At 41.8% G+C, this 18,758-nt stretch overlaps 1 protein-coding gene across 2 annotated transcripts in view; it reads left to right on the top strand.

The window, feature by feature from the left end:
• PCOLCE2 (procollagen C-endopeptidase enhancer 2) overlaps positions 1–18,758 on the top strand; it is a 64,601-nt gene that overhangs the window by 20,358 nt on the left and 25,485 nt on the right. Inside the window, exons 3-4 of one of the 2 annotated variants that reach the window (XM_047726978.1) lie at positions 9,827–9,997; positions 17,114–17,369. In XM_047726978.1, the coding sequence (XP_047582934.1) occupies positions 9,827–9,997; positions 17,114–17,369 (427 nt within the window). The remainder of the gene's footprint in view (positions 1–9,826; positions 9,998–17,113; positions 17,370–18,758) is intronic. The other variant, XM_047726985.1, reaches the window with a different exon arrangement.

The following is an 18,758-nucleotide window of genomic DNA, read 5'->3' as shown; positions in this document are numbered from 1 at the left end:
GAGCCTCTCCGATTTACTCTTTTGTATCTACTAATATCTTCTTTTTTATGATTTGTCCTAAATGTGTTGTTGTCACAGAACATTTAATTTAAATGTCACAGCATTGGAGCAAAATGACTCACTGTCTTTTCTCTTTCTGACTAAACTCTCCTCTGGGAATCTAAAGGTTTTTCTTAAATAGCATGTTAGTTTATATCCACTTTTCTTTTGTTTTTCATCTCATTGACATTTAAAAAAAAAATTCTTCTCTTGGGGTGGTCTGAGTGGAAGAGAATTTGTAAACAAAGTTCTTTAGGTTGTTGGTAGGTTTGGGACTGGGTGGTTGGAAATCATGAAGGTGCCTCCTTTGTTTATGCTCCTAACCACCACTGGCAGCCGTGCCCTACGGGTTGTGGCTTCTGGCATCTCTGAGCCTTTCCCTTCACACACCCTCTTTCTCTCTTACCCTCTCGTTGTGGCTACACATTTGTGAGACGTCTGGCTATGGGAAGAGTCTTCTGTGGCCTCAGACTGTTTTCTCTTGTAAAAGTTTTTCCATGTCCTCTTTGCTGACAGAACTACACCTTTTAAAATCCTCCTTCCTCTAGCCATCATTCTAACTGACTTTTAATACAGAATTGCATACCTCTAATATCTTAAACTTGACCTATTCAAGACCAAAATTATTACACCCTCTGTCTTTCCACAGTACCTTTCTCTAAAAACAACATGAAACCTCTCTCTCCTCACTGCCTTTCTAGTGTGGGCGGTGCCTATGGGACTTGAAACCTTGAGGTCGGTGTCGATGAGGCTTCTCTTACTGGCTGCCCCCTGTACCACCTCCACCGCTTAAAGGAAGCCAGCTTCCCCTTGCTAATGCCTAGTGTGACATTAAAACAACCATGATGTCCCATTTTTTTTGCCGACCTGATTAATCACTATTGGAGCATTTGTGTAGTTGAGGGTGTGAAAAATGGTAATGTGAATTAATTTAGCTTTTCTTGGGAGTGTGCTGTTATAATCTAAAATGCCTATATTCCTTGACTTAGCAAATCCATTTCTAGTAATTTATGCTACAGAAATATTCCCTTTAACAGAGGATGGTTTATATAATTGTGTTCATATTATATAAAATTGTTTATATAACAATGTCAGCATTGTTTATATTAATGAAAAATTAGAAACATACTAAATGTAGAAAAAAGATGTGATTGTTTCTATAAAATATGGTATAGGTGTACATTAGAGTAGCATAAAGTCATTAAAAATGGTAATATACCTGTCTTGCAGTTCTTTTGAATCCTCTGGCATCTGGCATCATTGGTGTTATTTCAGGTGCTTCATAGAATCTGGCTTTTATTTTTAAATATGCTCTTACATATAATTTTATAATGTTATACCTTATAAACTGTTATAAATAACCTCAGAATATAGTGTTATATCTTTTTTTTGTTGTTGTTAATTTATTTGACAGAGCAGGAGAGCGAGCGAGAAAAAGCACAGGCAGAGGGAGAGGGAGAGGGAGAGGCAGACTCCCCGCTGAGCAGGGAGGCGACACAGGGCTCTATCCCAGGACCCTGGGATCATGACCTGAGCCAAAGACAGTCACCTAACTGACTGAGCCACCCAGGTGCTCTGTGTTAATGTTCTTACTACTTCTTAATAAAAATCACATTAGTGACTGCTGGTTAAGCATGGTAAATTAAACACGTGTCTTTATTTCTACCCTTTCTCAAAATCCCACAGAAATTTCAGTGAGGAAATGAAAAAGTTTAAACTCACAAAGACAAAGGGAACTGGATTGGAATTAACAGCAGATGAGAGATATCAACAAAATTTCAGAAGATAAGAAAGCAAATGGTCAATGGTAACTGTTAACAAAAGAGAGAATGAAAAGCAGTGTTGTCTGCCAGAGGGGAGGGGTATGCCCCAGAATCCCCAAAAGACTCAGGAATTGGAGGCACCAGATTTCCTGGAAGGCAGCAGAGCAGGTGGGGTTGGAGTTATGATTAAAAACCTTTTAAGAGCAATTAGCCTTCCAGGTTCCCTCCTCCACTAAGAGCAGCAAGGGGCCTGTCTCCCTTCCCATCGTGGCAAGGCTTGTTTTCTGGGAACCAGAGGAGCTCCAGACTTGAGAACTTCGGACTTGAGAACTTCGATGCCAGTGGATGGGGCTGGGCCGAGGTGTGGCACTGAAAACAGGTAATGAAATTAAATCCACATCCTGAACCCTGAGGCCCTCCCAACCTCCTCTCTTCCTGCTCCTCCCAAGAAAACTGCAGCAAAGGTTTAACCCTCAGGCAAGGTATTGAAGGATTTTAAAGAAAACATCCCTAGAGATAGGACCCCCAAATAATGACTATTGAGAGGCCCTGTGAAAACACCGGCCTGTCCCCAGTCACATGATGGTGGCACGTCCTCCCATAGAGCATCCAGTCAGCCTCCCCTCAGCTCTGAATATGGATAGTCAGGGGTTACTGGACATTTGAGGAAAGCATCTTACATGAAGAGGTGGAGCCCCAAACGGGAAAACAGCAACAACAAAACACTCCAAGGAAACAGAGACAATACAGAGGGCTGAAGAAAATTTTAAGATGATTATCTTTAGATCAGAAGAGGTATAGTGCATGTAAAATAAAACAAAATGCCAAAAAACAAACAAATACGTTATTAACAATAGCCAAACTCGGGAGAGAGCCCAATTGTCCATTGATGATGAATGGGTAAGGAAGATGTGGTGTGTGTGTGTGTGTATCATGGACTATTATTCAGCCTTAAAAAAAATGGAATCCTGGGACGCCCTGATGGCTCAGTCAGGTAAGTGGCTCAGGTCATGATCCAGGGTCCTGGGATCGAGTCCTGCATCAGGCTCCTTGTCCAGCAGGGAGCCTGGTTCTCTCTCTGCCTCTGCATGCAACTCTGCTTTGCTCTCTCTCTGACAAATAAATAAAAATCTTAAACAAACAACAAAAAAAATGGAATCCTGCCATTTGCAATCATGTGGATGAATTATTCTAAGTAAAGTAAGTCAGAGAAAGAAAAATACCATGATTTCACTCATGTGGAATATAAGAAACAAAACAAATGAGCCTTTGAAAGGGGGGAAGGTGGGGGGACAAATCATGAGAGACTCTTAACTATGGAGAACAGAGTGAGGGTGATGGAGGTGGGTGGGGGATGGGCTAGATGGGTGATGGGTATTAAAGAGAGCACTTGTTAGGAAGAGCACTGGGTGTTGTATGTAAGTGATGAATCACTGAATTCTACTGAAACCAATATTGTACTGTATGTTAACTAACTAGAATTAAAATTTGAAGGAGAAAAAAAAAGAAACAAGATTAAAAAAACACAATCAGAAATTAATAACTTGATAATGGAAATAAAAATATTGATAAAAGTACTGGAAGATGGGGTGCCTGGGTGGCTTAGTGGGTTAAGCCACTGTCTTTGATATCAGGGTCCTGGGATCGAGTTCCACATCGGGCTCTCTGCTCAGCAGGGAGCCTGCTTCCCTCTCTCTCTCTGCCTACTTGTGATCTCTCTCTGTCAAATAAATAAATAAAATCCTTAAAAAAAAAAGGTACTGGAAGATAAATTTGAAGAAAACACCTCAGAAAGTGGAACATTCAGAAGAGATGAACTATTAGAGAGGAAAGATAAGAAAATTAGAAGGGTGGGGGCACCTGGGTGGCTCAGTTGGTTAAGTGTCTGACTTTTGATTTCAGCTCAGGTCATGATCTCAGGGTCTAGAGATCAGCTCCACATTGGGCTATGAAGTCTGCTTGTTCCTCTCCTTCCCTGATGCCCCTCTTTCTGCTTGTGTGTGTGCACACACATGTGCTCTTTCTCTCTCTCAAGATCTCTCTCAAATAAATAAAATCCTAAGAAAGTTTGAGGATCTATTCAGGAGTTATAGGGAAAGAGAACAGAGAATATGAAGGGGAAGGAATAATCAAAAAGTAATAGCACAATGAAAGGAAAAAGACAAACACCAAGGCACATTTTTATTCAACTTAGATGAGAAAATCCTACAAGCTTTTAGAGGAGGGGAAAATCACAGAGAAAGAGGAAAGAACAACATCAGCTTATTGGAAGCTAGAAGACAGTGGGACGATGCCCTAAAAATTCTGATGAAAATTACTTTAAAGCTACAATTCTATACCCTACCAAACTGGTAGACCAATGTGAGTACAGATTAAAGGTGTTTTTAGAAATGTCAGATCTTCTTCTCCCTATTCACCCTTTGTAAGAAAATTGCAAGAGAATGAGCTCCAGCAAAATGAGGGAATAAAACAAGCAAGAAAAAAGACATAGGAGCCCTATGGGGACTTCCTGAGTTGAATAAAGCCAAGTCCCAGCCTCTTAGCTGTGTAGCAGGCATTGAGAGCAGCTAATCAAGACCAGACAGAGAGATGGCAGGAGGATGGAGAGCTCTAGATTGGATGTTTCCAGGAAGAAAATGGAAGTGACAGGATACCAGTGCCTGGCCATTATTTAGAGGGGTTTTTGTGATCGGTAGATAGAAAACTAAGGAAACTTAAAGAACAAGGCAACTATTAGCCTTAGGAAAAGCAAAAAAATTGTATAAAAAGTGTAACAACTCAGTTCAGCAGTGAATAATATTTATGTAGTAATGGAAATATTTCCAGTAATGGAAATCCTGACTATTGATTTAACCAGAATTTTGATGAAGGATTTGGGCAATAAGAGGAAGCAAAGAGATGTTTAAAATGGATAAATTAAGAAATAGCAGCACAAGCATGTTATTAAGCAAAGAGGTAGATGCCAGATAAAATAACTGAAAGAGTTAAAATTGATTGCTTCTGAGGAGGGGGAATCAGGGACCGGAAGAGGGGTGAGGATTCATTTTTCATTAAAATCTTGTAGTACTATTTTAGATTATAAACTATAGACAAGAATTTCTTGATTAAAAATAGGGTTTAAAAACAATTTTAGTTCCAGCTTGTAACAACCTAATGCTACTGTGTAAACCCTTGTCTCTTACTCATTCAGGAGAACATTGGCTGCTCACATTTCCATCTATTTTGCTTTAAATGTGTTGATTACCTTACTCTGATTCTTCTCATCAGAGCAAGGAAACTAGGAGCTGATTCTTTGAAAGAATTAAGATTAATAAACCCCTGTCCAGACCTATCAAAAAGAAAAGAGAAAAGACCCAAATAAAACCATGAATGAAAGAGAAGAGATCACAACCAACACCAAAGAAATACAAAGAATTATAAGGACATGTTATGAGCAACTATATACTAAAAAATTAGGCAATCTGGAAGAAATGGGTGCTCTCCTGGAGACATATAAACTACCAAAACTAAAACAGGAAGAAATAGAAAACCTGAACAGACCCATAACCAACAAGGAAATTGAAGCAGTAATCAAAAATTTCCCAACAAACGAGTCCAAGGCCAGATGGTTTCCTAGGGGAATTCTATCAAATATTTAAAGAAGAATTAATACCAGGGCACCTGGGTGGCTCAGTCAATTAAACATCTGCCTTCAGCTCAGGTCAGGTTCTCGGGGTCCTGGGATCTAGCCCTGCATCAGGCTCCCTACTCAGTGGGGAGTCCACTTTTCCCTCTGCCCCTTTCCCCCACTCGTGCATGTTCTCTCTCTCTCTTTCTCTCAAATAAATAAGATCTTTAAAAAAGAGAGAGAATTAATACCTATTCTTCTGAAGCTGTTTCAGAAAGTTGAAATGGAAGGAAAACTTCCAAACACATTTTATGAGGCCAGCAACACCTTGATCCCAGAACCAGACAAAGACCCCATCAAAATGGTGAATTACAGATGAATATCCCTGATGAACATGGATGCAAAAATTCTCACCAAGGTACTAGCCAATAGGATCCAACAGCACATTAAAAGGATTATTCACCATGACCAAACGGGATTTTTTCCTAAGCTGCAAGGGTGGTTCAACATCCACAAATCAATCAATGTGATAACTACGTTAAAAGAAGGGACAAGAACCATACGATCCTCTCAATAGATGCAGAAAAAGCATTTGACAAAGTACAGCATCCTTTCTTGATCAAAACGTTTCAAGATGTAGGAATAGAGGGAACAAATATCAATATCATAAAAGCCATATACAAAAAGCCCACAGCCAATATCATTCTCAATGAAGAAAAACCGAGAGCTTTTCCCCAAGGTTAAGAATGCAAGAAGGATGTCCACTCTCACCACTGTTGTTCAACATAGTACTAGAAGTCCTAGCCTCAGCAACCAGACAACAAAAAGAGGTAAAAGGCGTCTGAATCAGCAAAGAAGTCAATCTCTCACTCTTTGCAGATGACCTAATCCTCTATGTGGAAAACCCAAAAGACCACCCCCAGATTGCTAGGACTCATACAGGAATTCAGCAACATTGTAGGATAGAAAATCAATGCACAGAAATCAGTTCCTGTGAAGGAAATGATAATTTCCTTCAGTGAGACAGAAGGAAATTAAGGGGTTGATCCCGTTTCTAACTGCACCCAAACCATAAGATACCTAGGAATAAGCCTAACCAAAGAGGCTCTGTACTCAGAAAACTATAGAACTATAGTTCTATAAATAGAACACTCATGAAAGAAATTGAGGAAGTCACAAAAATAATAGAAAAACTATATAGAAATCTATAGAACTATAGTTCTATATATAGAACACTCATGAAAGAAATTGAGGATGTCACAAAAATAATAGAAAAATGTTCCATGCTCATGGATTGGAACAACAAATATTGTTAAGCTGTCTATGCTACCTAGAACAATCTGTACATTCAGTGCAATCCCCATCAGAATACCATCAACTTTTTCAGAAAACTGGAACAAATAATCCTAAAATTTGTATGGAACCATAAAAGATACCGAATAGCCAAAGGACTATTGGAAAAGAAAACCAAAGCTGGTGGCATCACAATCCTAGACTTCAAGCTCTATTACAAAGCTGTAATCATCAAGACAGTATGGTACTGGCACAAAAACAGACACATAGATCAATGGACCAGAATAGAGAACCCAGAAATGGTCGCTCAACATTATGGTCAATTAATCTTCGACAAAGCAGGAAAGAAGATGGAATGGAAAAAAGTTTCTTCAAGAATGATGTTGGGAAAATTGGACAGCCACATGCAGAAGAATGAAACTGGACCATTTCCTTACACCATACAGAAAAACAGACTCAAAATGGATGAAAGATACCTCAAAATCCCAGAGGAGAACACAGGCAGCAACTTTTTTTTTTTTTTTTAAAGATTTTATTTTTTTGTATTTGACAGAGAGAGACACAGCAAGAGAGGGAACACAAGCAGGGGGGTGAGAGAGGGAGAATCAGCCTTCCTGCTGAGCAGGGAACCCACTGTTTGGCTCGATCCCCTGGGATTGTGGCCTGAGCCGAAGACAGACGCTTGACTACTGAGTCACACAGGCGCCCTCACAGGCAGCAACTTCTTGCTAGATATGTCCAAAGACAAGGGAAACAAAGGCAAAAATGAACTATTAGGACTTCGTCAAGATAAAAAGCTTTTGCACAGCAAAAGAAACAGTTGATAATATCAAACCAAAAGATAACTGACAGAATGGGAGAAGTTATTTGCAAATTACATCAGATAAAGGGAAAGTATCCAAAATCGATAAAGAACTTATCCAACTCAATACCCAAAAAACAAATAATCCAATAAAAAAATAGAAGATATGAACAGACATTTCTTCAAAGAAGATATCCAGATGGCCAACAGATACATGAAAAAGTGTTCAACATCACTTGGCATCAGGAAATACACATCAAAACCATACCTCACACCAGTCAGAATGGCTAAAATTAACAAGTCAAGAAATGACAGATGTTGGTGAGGTTGCAGGGAAAGGGGAACCCTCTTAGACTATTGGTGGAAATGCAAGCTGGTGCAGCCACTGCAGAAAAGAGTATGGAGGTACCTCAAAAAGTTGAAAATAGAGCTACCCTATGACCCAGCAATTGCACTACTAGATATTTACCCCAAAGATACGAATGGAGTGATCTGAAGGGCCATGTGCACCGGAATGTTTATAGTAGTAAGGTCCACAATAGCCAAACTATGGAAAGAGCCCAGATGTCCATCAACAGATGAATGGATAAAGAAGATGTGGTATATATATATATAATGGAATACTACTCAGCCATCAAAAAATGAAATCTTGCCATTTGCAGTGATATGGATGGAACTAGAGGGTATTATGCTGAGCAAAATAAGTCTATCAGAGGAAGAATTATATGATCTCGCTGATATGTGGAATTTAAAAAGTAAAATAGAGGATCATAGGGGAAGGGAAGAAAAAACAAAACAAGATGAAATCAGAGAGGGAGACAAACTGTAAGAGACTCTTAATCTCAGGAAACAAACTGAGGGTTGCTGGAGAGGAGATGGGTGGGAGAATAGGGTACCTGGGTGATGGGCATTAAGGAGGGCACGGGAGTAATGAGCACTGGGTATTATATAATGCTGATGGATCATTTACCTCTACCTCTGAAACTAATAATACATTATATGTTAGTTAATTGAATTTAAATTAAAAAAAAAATAAAATAGCCTAGGATGGGCTTGTTAGAGCTCACTTTGAAGTCGCATCTTCTGCTGTGGTCTTGTCTAGAGGTGTATCATGCACATATGCAGTGCCCAGAGTTCTCTGTTCAACACACGGTTCAGTGCTAAAGACAAATGTGACAACTCACGTCTTCACTTGACACAATTAACACATTTCAAGGACAGCATTTAAGTAAGACACTAATCACATGAAACAGCTTGGGCACTGGCCACTACGTTCCTGTCCTGGGGGGAGGGGTGATAAGGGTTCGATGCTGCTGTTCCCATCAGCCACGTGGTACCGGTGCTGTGGTTTGCACGCTGGTCAGGGAGATGCCTGATGCCACCAGGCTACCCGTTGACTGATTCAGTGGACAACGCGGGAAATAAAGATTTGCTGTACAAGGGATAGATGCTGGGAAATGGAAGCTGAGCCTCCCTGTTGGGGAATAGTCTGACTGCTCTCGCTACAGCGGTTTTGTTACTTACTGCTTGGTGTAAATTTACAGCTCTTCGTTTTAGAAATATTTATTTTATTGTGTGGCAGGGCTTTGAACAATTGTATTGTTTGGTAATGCTTTTTTTATTTTGTAGTAAACCCTTTCAGAAACAAACAGGTAGAAAGCTCATGTTTAATGAAAATCAAATGGTTGCCCACAGTCAGCCCTGGTCTAGCAGCCTCCAGCTATGCCACTCGCCTGCGTCATCCCCCACCCTCCCTCTCATCCTGGAGCCGATCTACCATCTCACGTCATCGTAGGAAGAGAAGATGACGGAGATATTTTGAGAAAGACCACATTCACATAACTTTTATTGCAGCTTATTGTATAATTGTCCTATTTTATTATGAGTTTTTGTTAATGGCTTATCATGCCAGTTTATAAATGAAACTTTATCGTAGGTATGTATGTATAGGAAAACACATAGTGTAGAAAAGGCATCCACTGGGGGTCTTGGAACATATGTCCTATGGATGGAGGGGGACGACTGGACTCTACATTTAAACTTTATCTCCTCCCCCAAGCAAGACCTAAACCGCAGCTCTTTGCCCCATTGCTTGTCCCCCAGTCCTGGCTAAAAGTACCTCAGGGGTCCCATTGTTTTGGTGTTCCAGTGTTTCCCATCTGTGTTTTCTCTTGGCAGGGTTGAGTTCGGCAACCCTCACAGCACTGGGGTGGGGGGCGCCAGCCCAGCCTCGATCTCCCCTCTGGCATTTTCTTCTTCACCCTTAGGCAGCATTTGCAAAAGAGGCATACTCTGAAGCCCAGTTTCTGGTTCATTCCACAGCCAAACCTCTGGCTAAAAGGTCCACGGCTTTTCTCAGTTCAAGAAGCACTCACAGCTGTTGATCGCCGTGTCACCCCAGCTGACTGGCTACACAGAAGGGACTCGGAGGGTCATGATAGTGGTGCCAGAGGCATGAGTTACATTTTTGCAGTGGCCACTGAAATTACAGATGTACTTCAGTGAAGCCGAGTTTACTCACTTTTGCAATCGCTCCCAATTGCCTGCTGCCTCCCCTGCTGTTCACACAGCCCAAGACAGTCTGCCCTTTGGATAGATAGCTCTATTACAGCGTTGATTCATATAGAATTTATATGCAGCAAAAAGGACAGAGACGACTCCACAGTTGCTGTCACGGCGCTGGTGGGTAAGGACAACAGGTGAATGAACATAACCGTTTGTTAACCAGGGTTATTAACACAAAGTGCAGAGCTGTAACAAATGACACCCCAAGTCTCAGTGGCTTGACTCAACAAATGGCTATGTCTTGCACCCTTCACAGCTCAGTGCAGGTGGATGGCTGTCCCAGGCAGCTGGCCTCTGAGCATTAACTCCTCTGTGGCTCTGCTGTCTCCTAGAATGTTCCTGTTTCCTCTGTTGAATTCTCTCCGTAGAGCAAAAAGAGAGCTCTAAAAAGATTGCACTGGACGTTCTGTGGCTAGGCCTAGAGGTGGGTGCGTCACTTCTACCTACGTGCCATTGGCCAGGACCCAGCCCATGGCCCCGACCTAACTGCAGGAGGCTGGGAACTGTTGACTTCCTGTGTGCCCAGGCAGAGGAAACAAGATGGCTGAGCGTCTCCTCAGCCCTTGCAACAGGCCATGGAAAAACAGCTGGGTAGAAGTCAGAGCTGGGCTTTGCGGCTGATGTGCTGGGTGGCTTTAGGTTAAGTCACCAGAACCACTCTGTGCTGTTTCTAACTTCCGGTAAGGGTGCTGACACTGCTTGCCTTGTTTCTGTAAGTGAGTTCACATTGTTGTATAAATGTATGTGCTGGTAATAGGGGTTGTGGCCTGCACTCTTTTTTTTTTTTTTTAAATTAAGAGTATAGGGATCCCAGTTATCAATTCAGTAACTACATTTTGAACTCCTAGAATAGTCAGGTATTGGATTAGCTACTGGCAAACTCTGATCCCTGGATCTTACATTCTGGTGGAGAGACAGACAATAAATAATCTATAAAGAAATAACATGGTTTTGCGATCTACATGATCTAAAGCAACTGAAGGGCTCAGGATAGGCTTCTCTGGAAAGGCAGTGCTTGAGCTGAGACCTGAAGGATGGCCCAGAGGCAGACACGTGAATATTGGGAGGAGACTGTGCCCAGCGGAGGGGCCAAACTTCGCAAAGACCCTGAGGTGGAAAACCGGTTTGGAGGGATCCTTGCATGGCCGAATTGTTGTATGAGAGGGAAAGATTAGGTCAGAGATAGGGGCCATGTCATGCAGGGCTTTAACCTGTCTGTGCCTTAGTTTCCTCACCTGTAAAATAGGGCTAATAATAGCAACTTCATAGAGTGACTGTAAAGGATTACATGAGATCATGTGTAAAGCACGTAGAAAAATATCTGGCATGTGATATATGCTAAGTGTGTACAGTGAGTGAGGATTTTATTCTAAGCACAGTGGGAAAGTTTTGGACACTTTATAGCAAGGAGTGTGACCTATTGTCCACAGGTGCAGCCAGGCTGGGCTTGAGGTGGGGGTGTCTTCCCTTCTTCCAGCATGAGATTGTAAAGGGTTTTTTTTGGTGAAATTACCAATCTCCCCCCACCCAGAATTTTCAAAATATCACATGTTTCCATTAATGAAAATGTATGTTTTATTTTCTAAACATTTATAAGATTCCCTCTAAAGATATCTAAATATACAAAGTATTTAAATATACAAAGAATATACATGAATAAGCTTTTGTAAGCTTCTGGTTTATCCCCTCCACAGCGGGTCCCCCTCCCCCGAAATAGAGCCAAATATTGGTGCATAGTTTGCACGGAAATTTCTCTGCATTGCATTTGGGGGGTATGTGAGATGACACCAAGGTGCACACCTCTTGAACTTCATGTACATAAAAGGCGGCCTTGTATTTTAGAGCATGTAGTTCCAAAGGTCTGTTTGTGGAGGAGGACAGTTTTAGGAGATTAAAACAATGGCTTTAAAAAAAAAAATCAGACATGCTGCAGAAACAGATCTTTTGGCTCAAATTAGTAAATGGTGTGTTGGGGGAAGAAAAGCTGCAGACACGAAGGAGAATTACCATTTCTACAGAAATCGATTCCGTACAAAAGAGGCTGCCCTCTTTGCATTTTGCTCCCAGGATCCTGAAAATGCAAACCATCAGCTTAAAATGTACTTCCCCTATTGGTTCTCTGGCAGCAGCTCCCGCACTTGGCATGTTGGCCAGTGACAGTAAGGACATCCCAGGGGCTGTGGGGTGAGCTGAGGTCATGGTTGCAGCATGAACGAGGCTTTGGCCCACACGGACTCAGCTGTTGACAGGGAAAAGCATGAATATAGAATTGTTTTTCTACAGGCAGATAATGAATCCCCTGGTCTATCTAATCTCACAGAACAGCAGCTTTTTCTCCATTGCCACCAAAAAAAGCATCTTAATGGAGTTTCTGCATTAAGTATTAGCATCCCAGCAGATTTGAAATATAAGGTTTCCCAAAAGATCTGCATCTTCTTTTGTTTGTAAAGAATGACCTAGAAAGGAGAGCAGCCTTCTGGAACTCTGCTGCTCCTGGGGGTAGGAGATACTAGGACACAAGAGGTGGGGCTGCCTAGTAGGTGCCTTGTTCAGGGTTTGTGCAAAGAAGCTGGTGTTCCTTTGAGCACCTGGCAGATTCATTCACTTAACATGTCTTCATGAGACCCCTCTGCTTGGGGACATACGCTGTCCAGTAGCTGGGATGCAGCAGTGACCAAGGCAGGAGGGAGCCTTGCCTCTTAGAGCTCCATCTTTCAGGGAGAATAGACAGTGAGGGAGTAGGTGGGTTGAGTGTCCCTCATGCTCAGGGACAAGGGGCAGGTAGCTCACTGGGCAGAGCCCATCGTGGGAGGAGGAGCTGGGGTCTGGGAGTGCCTCCAAGAAGAGGTGACCTTGAAACTGAGACCCTCAACATCAGTGAAAGAAGGGCAGAAGTGGGAAAGTATTCTAGACAGAAGGAATAGCTTGTGAAGGGCCTATGAGTTTTTGTTTTTTAAGATTTATTTATTTATTTTGGGGAGAGAGAGGGGCAGGGGCACAGGGAGAGGCACAAGCAGGGGGAGGGGCAGAGGGAGAGGGAGAGGGAGAGAAGTCTTAAGCAGACTCCACACTGAGCGTGGAACCTGGGCTCAGTCTCAGGATTCCGAGATCATGACCTGAGCCGAAATCAAGAGTTGGCCACTTAACCAACTGAGCCATCCAGGTATCCCCTGGTGGTTTTGTTTTTATTTTTATTTCTCCCCCTTCTCTTCTTCCTCACCCAGAAAACTCAAGGATGCCCAGGCTGGAGAATATGTAGAGCATTATCCCATCTTCATTAATTTTTAATACAGACACAAAAACACAACCATGTATTTGGCATGAATACAGACATATTTATACAAAAGTATTTTGAATGGCACAGAAGGAAACCCACTGAATTTATGACAGTGGTCCCTTCTGAGAAAGGAGGGGGAAATGGGTCTTGGGATGGGGATGATAAACCTCATTTTATCTGAAAACTTGTATTTATTTTATTAAAAGAGACATTAAAAATGTGTTGCCAAAATGTTAACAATAATTAGTTCTGGATGGCTGGTACCTAGGTGTTTGTTATATTACTCTATCATATATATATTATATATATACATTTGTTCTTTTAATATCCTTAACAAAGGAAAATCAAGAGTATAGACTGTAGATTCTTCAAGTGGAGAGGTCACCTTTGAAGAATATGCTTTACAAAGTCCTTTAGAATGACCCTCTAGGAGCTCTAAGCAAAGTTCACATGGGAGGGCTCCAGACAATCTTGATTACTCACATTAAAATGAAGAACAGCTGTTGTGTGGTCGTGAAAGGGTTCCCTGAAGTATGCATCTCACCTGCAACAGATTGCCCTTGGCCTTCGGTGCAAAATGGCGTTTGTTTCTGGTTACAGTAGACCCACAACTGATACCAACCAATTTCTGCATCCTTCCTTCAAAAGAGTTTTTGCCAGGGGATGTTGTTGGGATCAGCAGGTGTTCAAAATTTCAGTGACTTAATCTCGTTTCTATTGCCGAACAAATGCTGCTTTATCCCATTGGAAATGAGTATCCAGCTTGACCACAGAAAGGAATCAGCAGAGCTTTCTTAGCGCCAAAGAACTGAGAACTTGCAAGTGAAACAAGACTCTGCCCTCCTCTTCCCCTCTTTGCTCATCTTGTTGTAGAAAATCCCTAGGGCAGTTTTCCTCATTTCTTAAAAATTTTAGCCCCTGGCTCGCTGCCACTGTCTTCAACACTCTTCCTTGTCATAATTCATAGTAATTTGGGTGCCTACATGGGGGATCCTGTTGGGTCTTGCAGCTCCCATCCTCCATAAGCTTATCCTCCATTGTTCCTCGGCCACCCACTTCCATTGCATTGTCCTGTCTCCACCACAACCTAGGTTGTTACTGCCCTCACCCTACTGATTCAAGGTTTCTGTCCTTCCCCAGCTTAGATGCCATGGCCCATCATTATGGTCATTCCCCTGCCTATGTTCTCAACTCTCTTGGCTCTCCCTCCCTCCATAGTCCTTGCTTGGCAAACTTACCCACTCCACCAACCTCCCATGCTCTGCTGCTTAAGTCCAGCCCTCCACCTGCTCTGCATCTTCACCCGGGGACTGTGTGTGGCTGGGGGGAACCACGACCATGCAAAGAGGCCTCACTTTTGGTTTATTTGCCTCAAGCGAGCTCTCAGCACTCCTGACACTCCTGCTACACTTCCTTAATCCATTTACACACCTCTCCTCTGCTCCCAGGCTCGTGATAGCTCCTCTCACATCCATGTTTGCTGCTGATGACCTTGTTTCCTATTTCACAGAAGAAAAATTTCATCTGCTCTCACAGCCTCACCTACAACCCCACCTGCAGGTGCCTTCCCTCCTCTCTCTAGGCACAACAGTCCATGCTCCTTTGGAAGGCTGACCCTCCCCCCCCATCTGTGCCTTAGAGCAAATTTTCCCTTGCCTACCCAATGCCATTTCTCCAGCAACTCTATCTCTTTCCTACTTTATCAGTTTTGCCCTCTCTGTGGAATTATTCCCATTGGCATGCAAATGAGTCTTAATAGAGCCCATTTTAACTATCCTGCCTTGACCCCCACCCCCTCTTCCAGCTACCCACCTATTACTCTGTTCATCTTTCCAGCAAAGCTCCTTGAAAACTTTGTCCCTATTCCTCTCACCCATTTTCTCTTGATCTTTCTCTTACCAGGCTTTATCCCTACTGCTCCACCAACCAGAGACTTCTGGTTGATAAACCCAGTGGCCATCTTGCAGTCATCTTCCTTGACTCAGCAGCCACTCCTAACTCAGCAGACTTCTTCCTCCTTGAACGCACTCTTTTCACTTGGCTTCTGGGCACCACAGACTTCTGATTGTGTCCTACTTCCTAACTCAGTTTGACCGTATCTGGAAGACCCGATGGCATCAGAGTCCCCCAGGGGTCAATCCTTACACCTCTTCCCTTTTTTACTCACTCTGTACGTGGAAGAGTCTCAGAGCTTTGAATTACCCTCCATACAGTTTATCTACACATTTACACAGTCCCTCTTCATGCAGGGACAACCAACATTAAATTAATGTAGCTCAGAACAGTTTTGGGTTTTTTTGGGGCTGGAAACTTTTCAGTGATTGATAGCTTATATTTACGATTACAGATGTGGCGTCACATTTTTGTAATTTTCTGATCATAGGCTAACTAGAGATTGCATGCAAAAAAATAAATACAACAAAAAAACCCAGAGGAGTTCTCCAAGAACTATCGCAGTGAGAATGTTTAAAAGTTAAAATGCATTTTGTGCTATCAGCTTCATAGACTGTGGCTTTGGAACTTCTAATACACTATTAAGATAAGCTCCTAGCAATTAGAATACAGCCATGACAAAGCCAAAATATCCTTTTGAGACTCCTGCACTACGGTTTTTGCCATGGGGTGTATATGTCTTTGACACCAAAGGCAAATAGTACTGAAACACTGCTTCTTATCACAGGGGAAAAAAAAAACAACAAACTATGGCACTGAACTCACCAGTATAGGAAGCCACGTTTATGTTAAAGCATCTATTGACCCTTGAATAGGAGATAATTACTTAAGATGAATATAAACCAACTACCGTTGGCTGTAGTGGGTTTGTCTTTCAAATCACTGACTTTTTGTCATCTGTAAAATGAAATTCTTACGTCATACAGTGGAGAGCTCATCAAGTTGAAAAGATAAAATGCATCTGGTTGTGAGACTTTATGATCAAATGCTTGGATGAGTAAATTAAAAGATAGTGTGCACTGGAAAAGAAATGGGGCTTTTGTTAGAATCCTGCCAAATGCTTTTGTAGCCATTTTTTCTGCCTGTTCAGGGAACAAGGAGGGAAGCATCATAAGAATTCTATGGAGGAAATTAGGTGAAGAAAGTTGTATAAGGAAGTGAAAACTCAACTTTTTCATCAGTGCATTGTGTTTCAAGGACACCTGGTATATAAAGTTTCCATGCGGAAAACAAAAACTCAGTGATTCTGAGAAGAGATGATTCGGTAATTACTCAGCGTCATCAGGATAAAGAGTTGATCTGCATTTTTCAGGACCCAGGATCTGTAAATTAACTGCACAATTGCCAATCCCAACTTGATAGGAGTATTCTACATATTGAGATTATCCTGTTGTATTATTTGTGATGAATGCTATTTCAAATATTTCTTTGCCAAGCAATATCTCTGGGTGCCATGGTGTTTTACAAATTGCAAATGGGGTTGCTAAGGTCCAGTCAGAACTGGTATTCTTTGTAAGCAGTGACTTACAAATTTTAAGACTAACCCAACATTTTGCAACTTTGTTGAGATAAACTCTCTAGGAATAAGATTGTGTTCCCTCATGAATTGTAGCATTTGTCAAAAGACAATAAATACTTATATTTTATTAGGAATTCATTATGGTAGAAAACCTTTTCTGGGTTAGTTCAGATTTGTGGGAGGAAAAACATCGTCTTGGGTATATTATATTTTAATCTGCTCACTTCAGGCTAGATGGGAAGACTTCAGATACTGTTTTCATAACATGGTTTTCCAATTGGTAATTTCTCTCCAGGTTCCTGAAGGAAAAGTGGTAGTTCTTAATTTCCGATTCATAGATCTGGAGAGTGACAACCTGTGCCGCTATGACTTTGTAGACGTGTACAATGGTCACACCAATGGCCAGCGTATCGGGCGCTTCTGTGGCACGTTCCGGCCTGGAGCCCTTGTGTCCAGCGGTAACAAGATGATGGTGCAGATGATTTCCGATGCCAACACGGCTGGGAATGGCTTCATGGCCATGTTCTCTGCTGCTGAACCAAACGAAAGAGGTAGTGTTTCCACATAATAGCAATCACGGCGGTAATAATGGCTTACGGGTTAGTGGGTGCCTCCTGTGCCTGGCTGAGCCTCTGTCCCAGGCTCTTTGTATGTGTTTACTCCTTTAGCCTAAAGTTGAAGAGCAGTTCTTCTCAGGCAGAGCTAATAAATGCTGTTGAACCACCAAGAGACCATTCAAAAAAGTCTCTTTTTAAATTTTATTTATTTATTTATTATAATTGTATATTATTTATTATTATTTATATTTAATATATAGCATTTATTATAATACTTATTATTTATTATTTTATTTTATTTTTATTATTTTTTTCAAAAAAGTCTCTTTTTTTAAAGCCCATGTGATTCTTATCAAAATTCAAATATAGAAATTCCTGGAGTAAAAATATGAAGCTTACATACACATACACACATACAGATATCAAAACATATCCCTTCACTCCATTATAGTCCCATCTTGGAAAGAGACGTGGTCGGTGATTGCCATCCCTTTCTAGGTACAATTCTGCAGTAGCTTTTTAAAAATCTAAGTGGGATCATACATTCATATTATTTCACAATTTTTTTTTTCACTTAAGAACTACATATTGGGTGTTTTCATGTCAGTACATATGAGCACTGATGAGTAGAAACGTCTACCCTGAAGAGATAAGATTGGGCAAGATCTGTTAAATATGCGGCCTTTTCCTGGAGGGCATTTCCTAGTCTGCTCTTGCTTTAGGTTGTTGCGCTGCATTTCGGTTGGAGATGTCAGGGAACAGGCTCTGGGGCTGACAAGAGCAGCCAGAATGTTTGAGAGGAAATGCTGGCTGGGAGCTACAGAGAAACTGAGGCACAGAACGTACATGTAAAATCCACCGAGATCTCTCTTTGGGTGACAGCCAAACTCTGTGTATATAGAGGGGAGTCCAGCTGACCCGTCACAAAAGCATCAGCTGAAAGGTGAAAGTGAACAGAGATTACAGCTGCTGTGCAGCCAGGAAGACCCACCGTGAGCTTGAGTCTAGGCAAGTGAAATGCCTGCTGGAACCCAAATCCTTTTTCACACGAACACAACAGAATCTAGAGTCTCTGTAAGGTATCATTCATAATATCCAGTATCTATGTGGTAAAACCAGAAAAGTGTGTCTATATTCAAGAGGAAAAGCAGTCAGTAAAAACCAGTCCCAGGGGGCACCTGGGTGGCTCAGTGGGTTAAGCCTCTGCCCTCGGCTCGGGTCGTGATCCCATAGTCCTGGGATCGAGCCCCGAATCAGGCTCTCTGCTCAGCGGGGAGCCTGCTTCCCTCTCTCTCTCTCTCTGCCTGCCTCTCTGCCAACTTGTTATCTCTCTGTGTCAAATAAATAAATAAAATCTTAAAAAAAAAAAAAAAACCAGTCCCA

The sequence above is a fragment of the Lutra lutra genome, chromosome 1 (genome assembly GCF_902655055.1).
Source record: "Lutra lutra chromosome 1, mLutLut1.2, whole genome shotgun sequence".
Classification (NCBI taxonomy): Eukaryota; Metazoa; Chordata; class Mammalia; order Carnivora; family Mustelidae; genus Lutra; species Lutra lutra.
The sequence above is the reverse complement of the archived record's forward strand: the minus strand, read 5'-3'. Positions and strand labels throughout refer to the sequence as shown.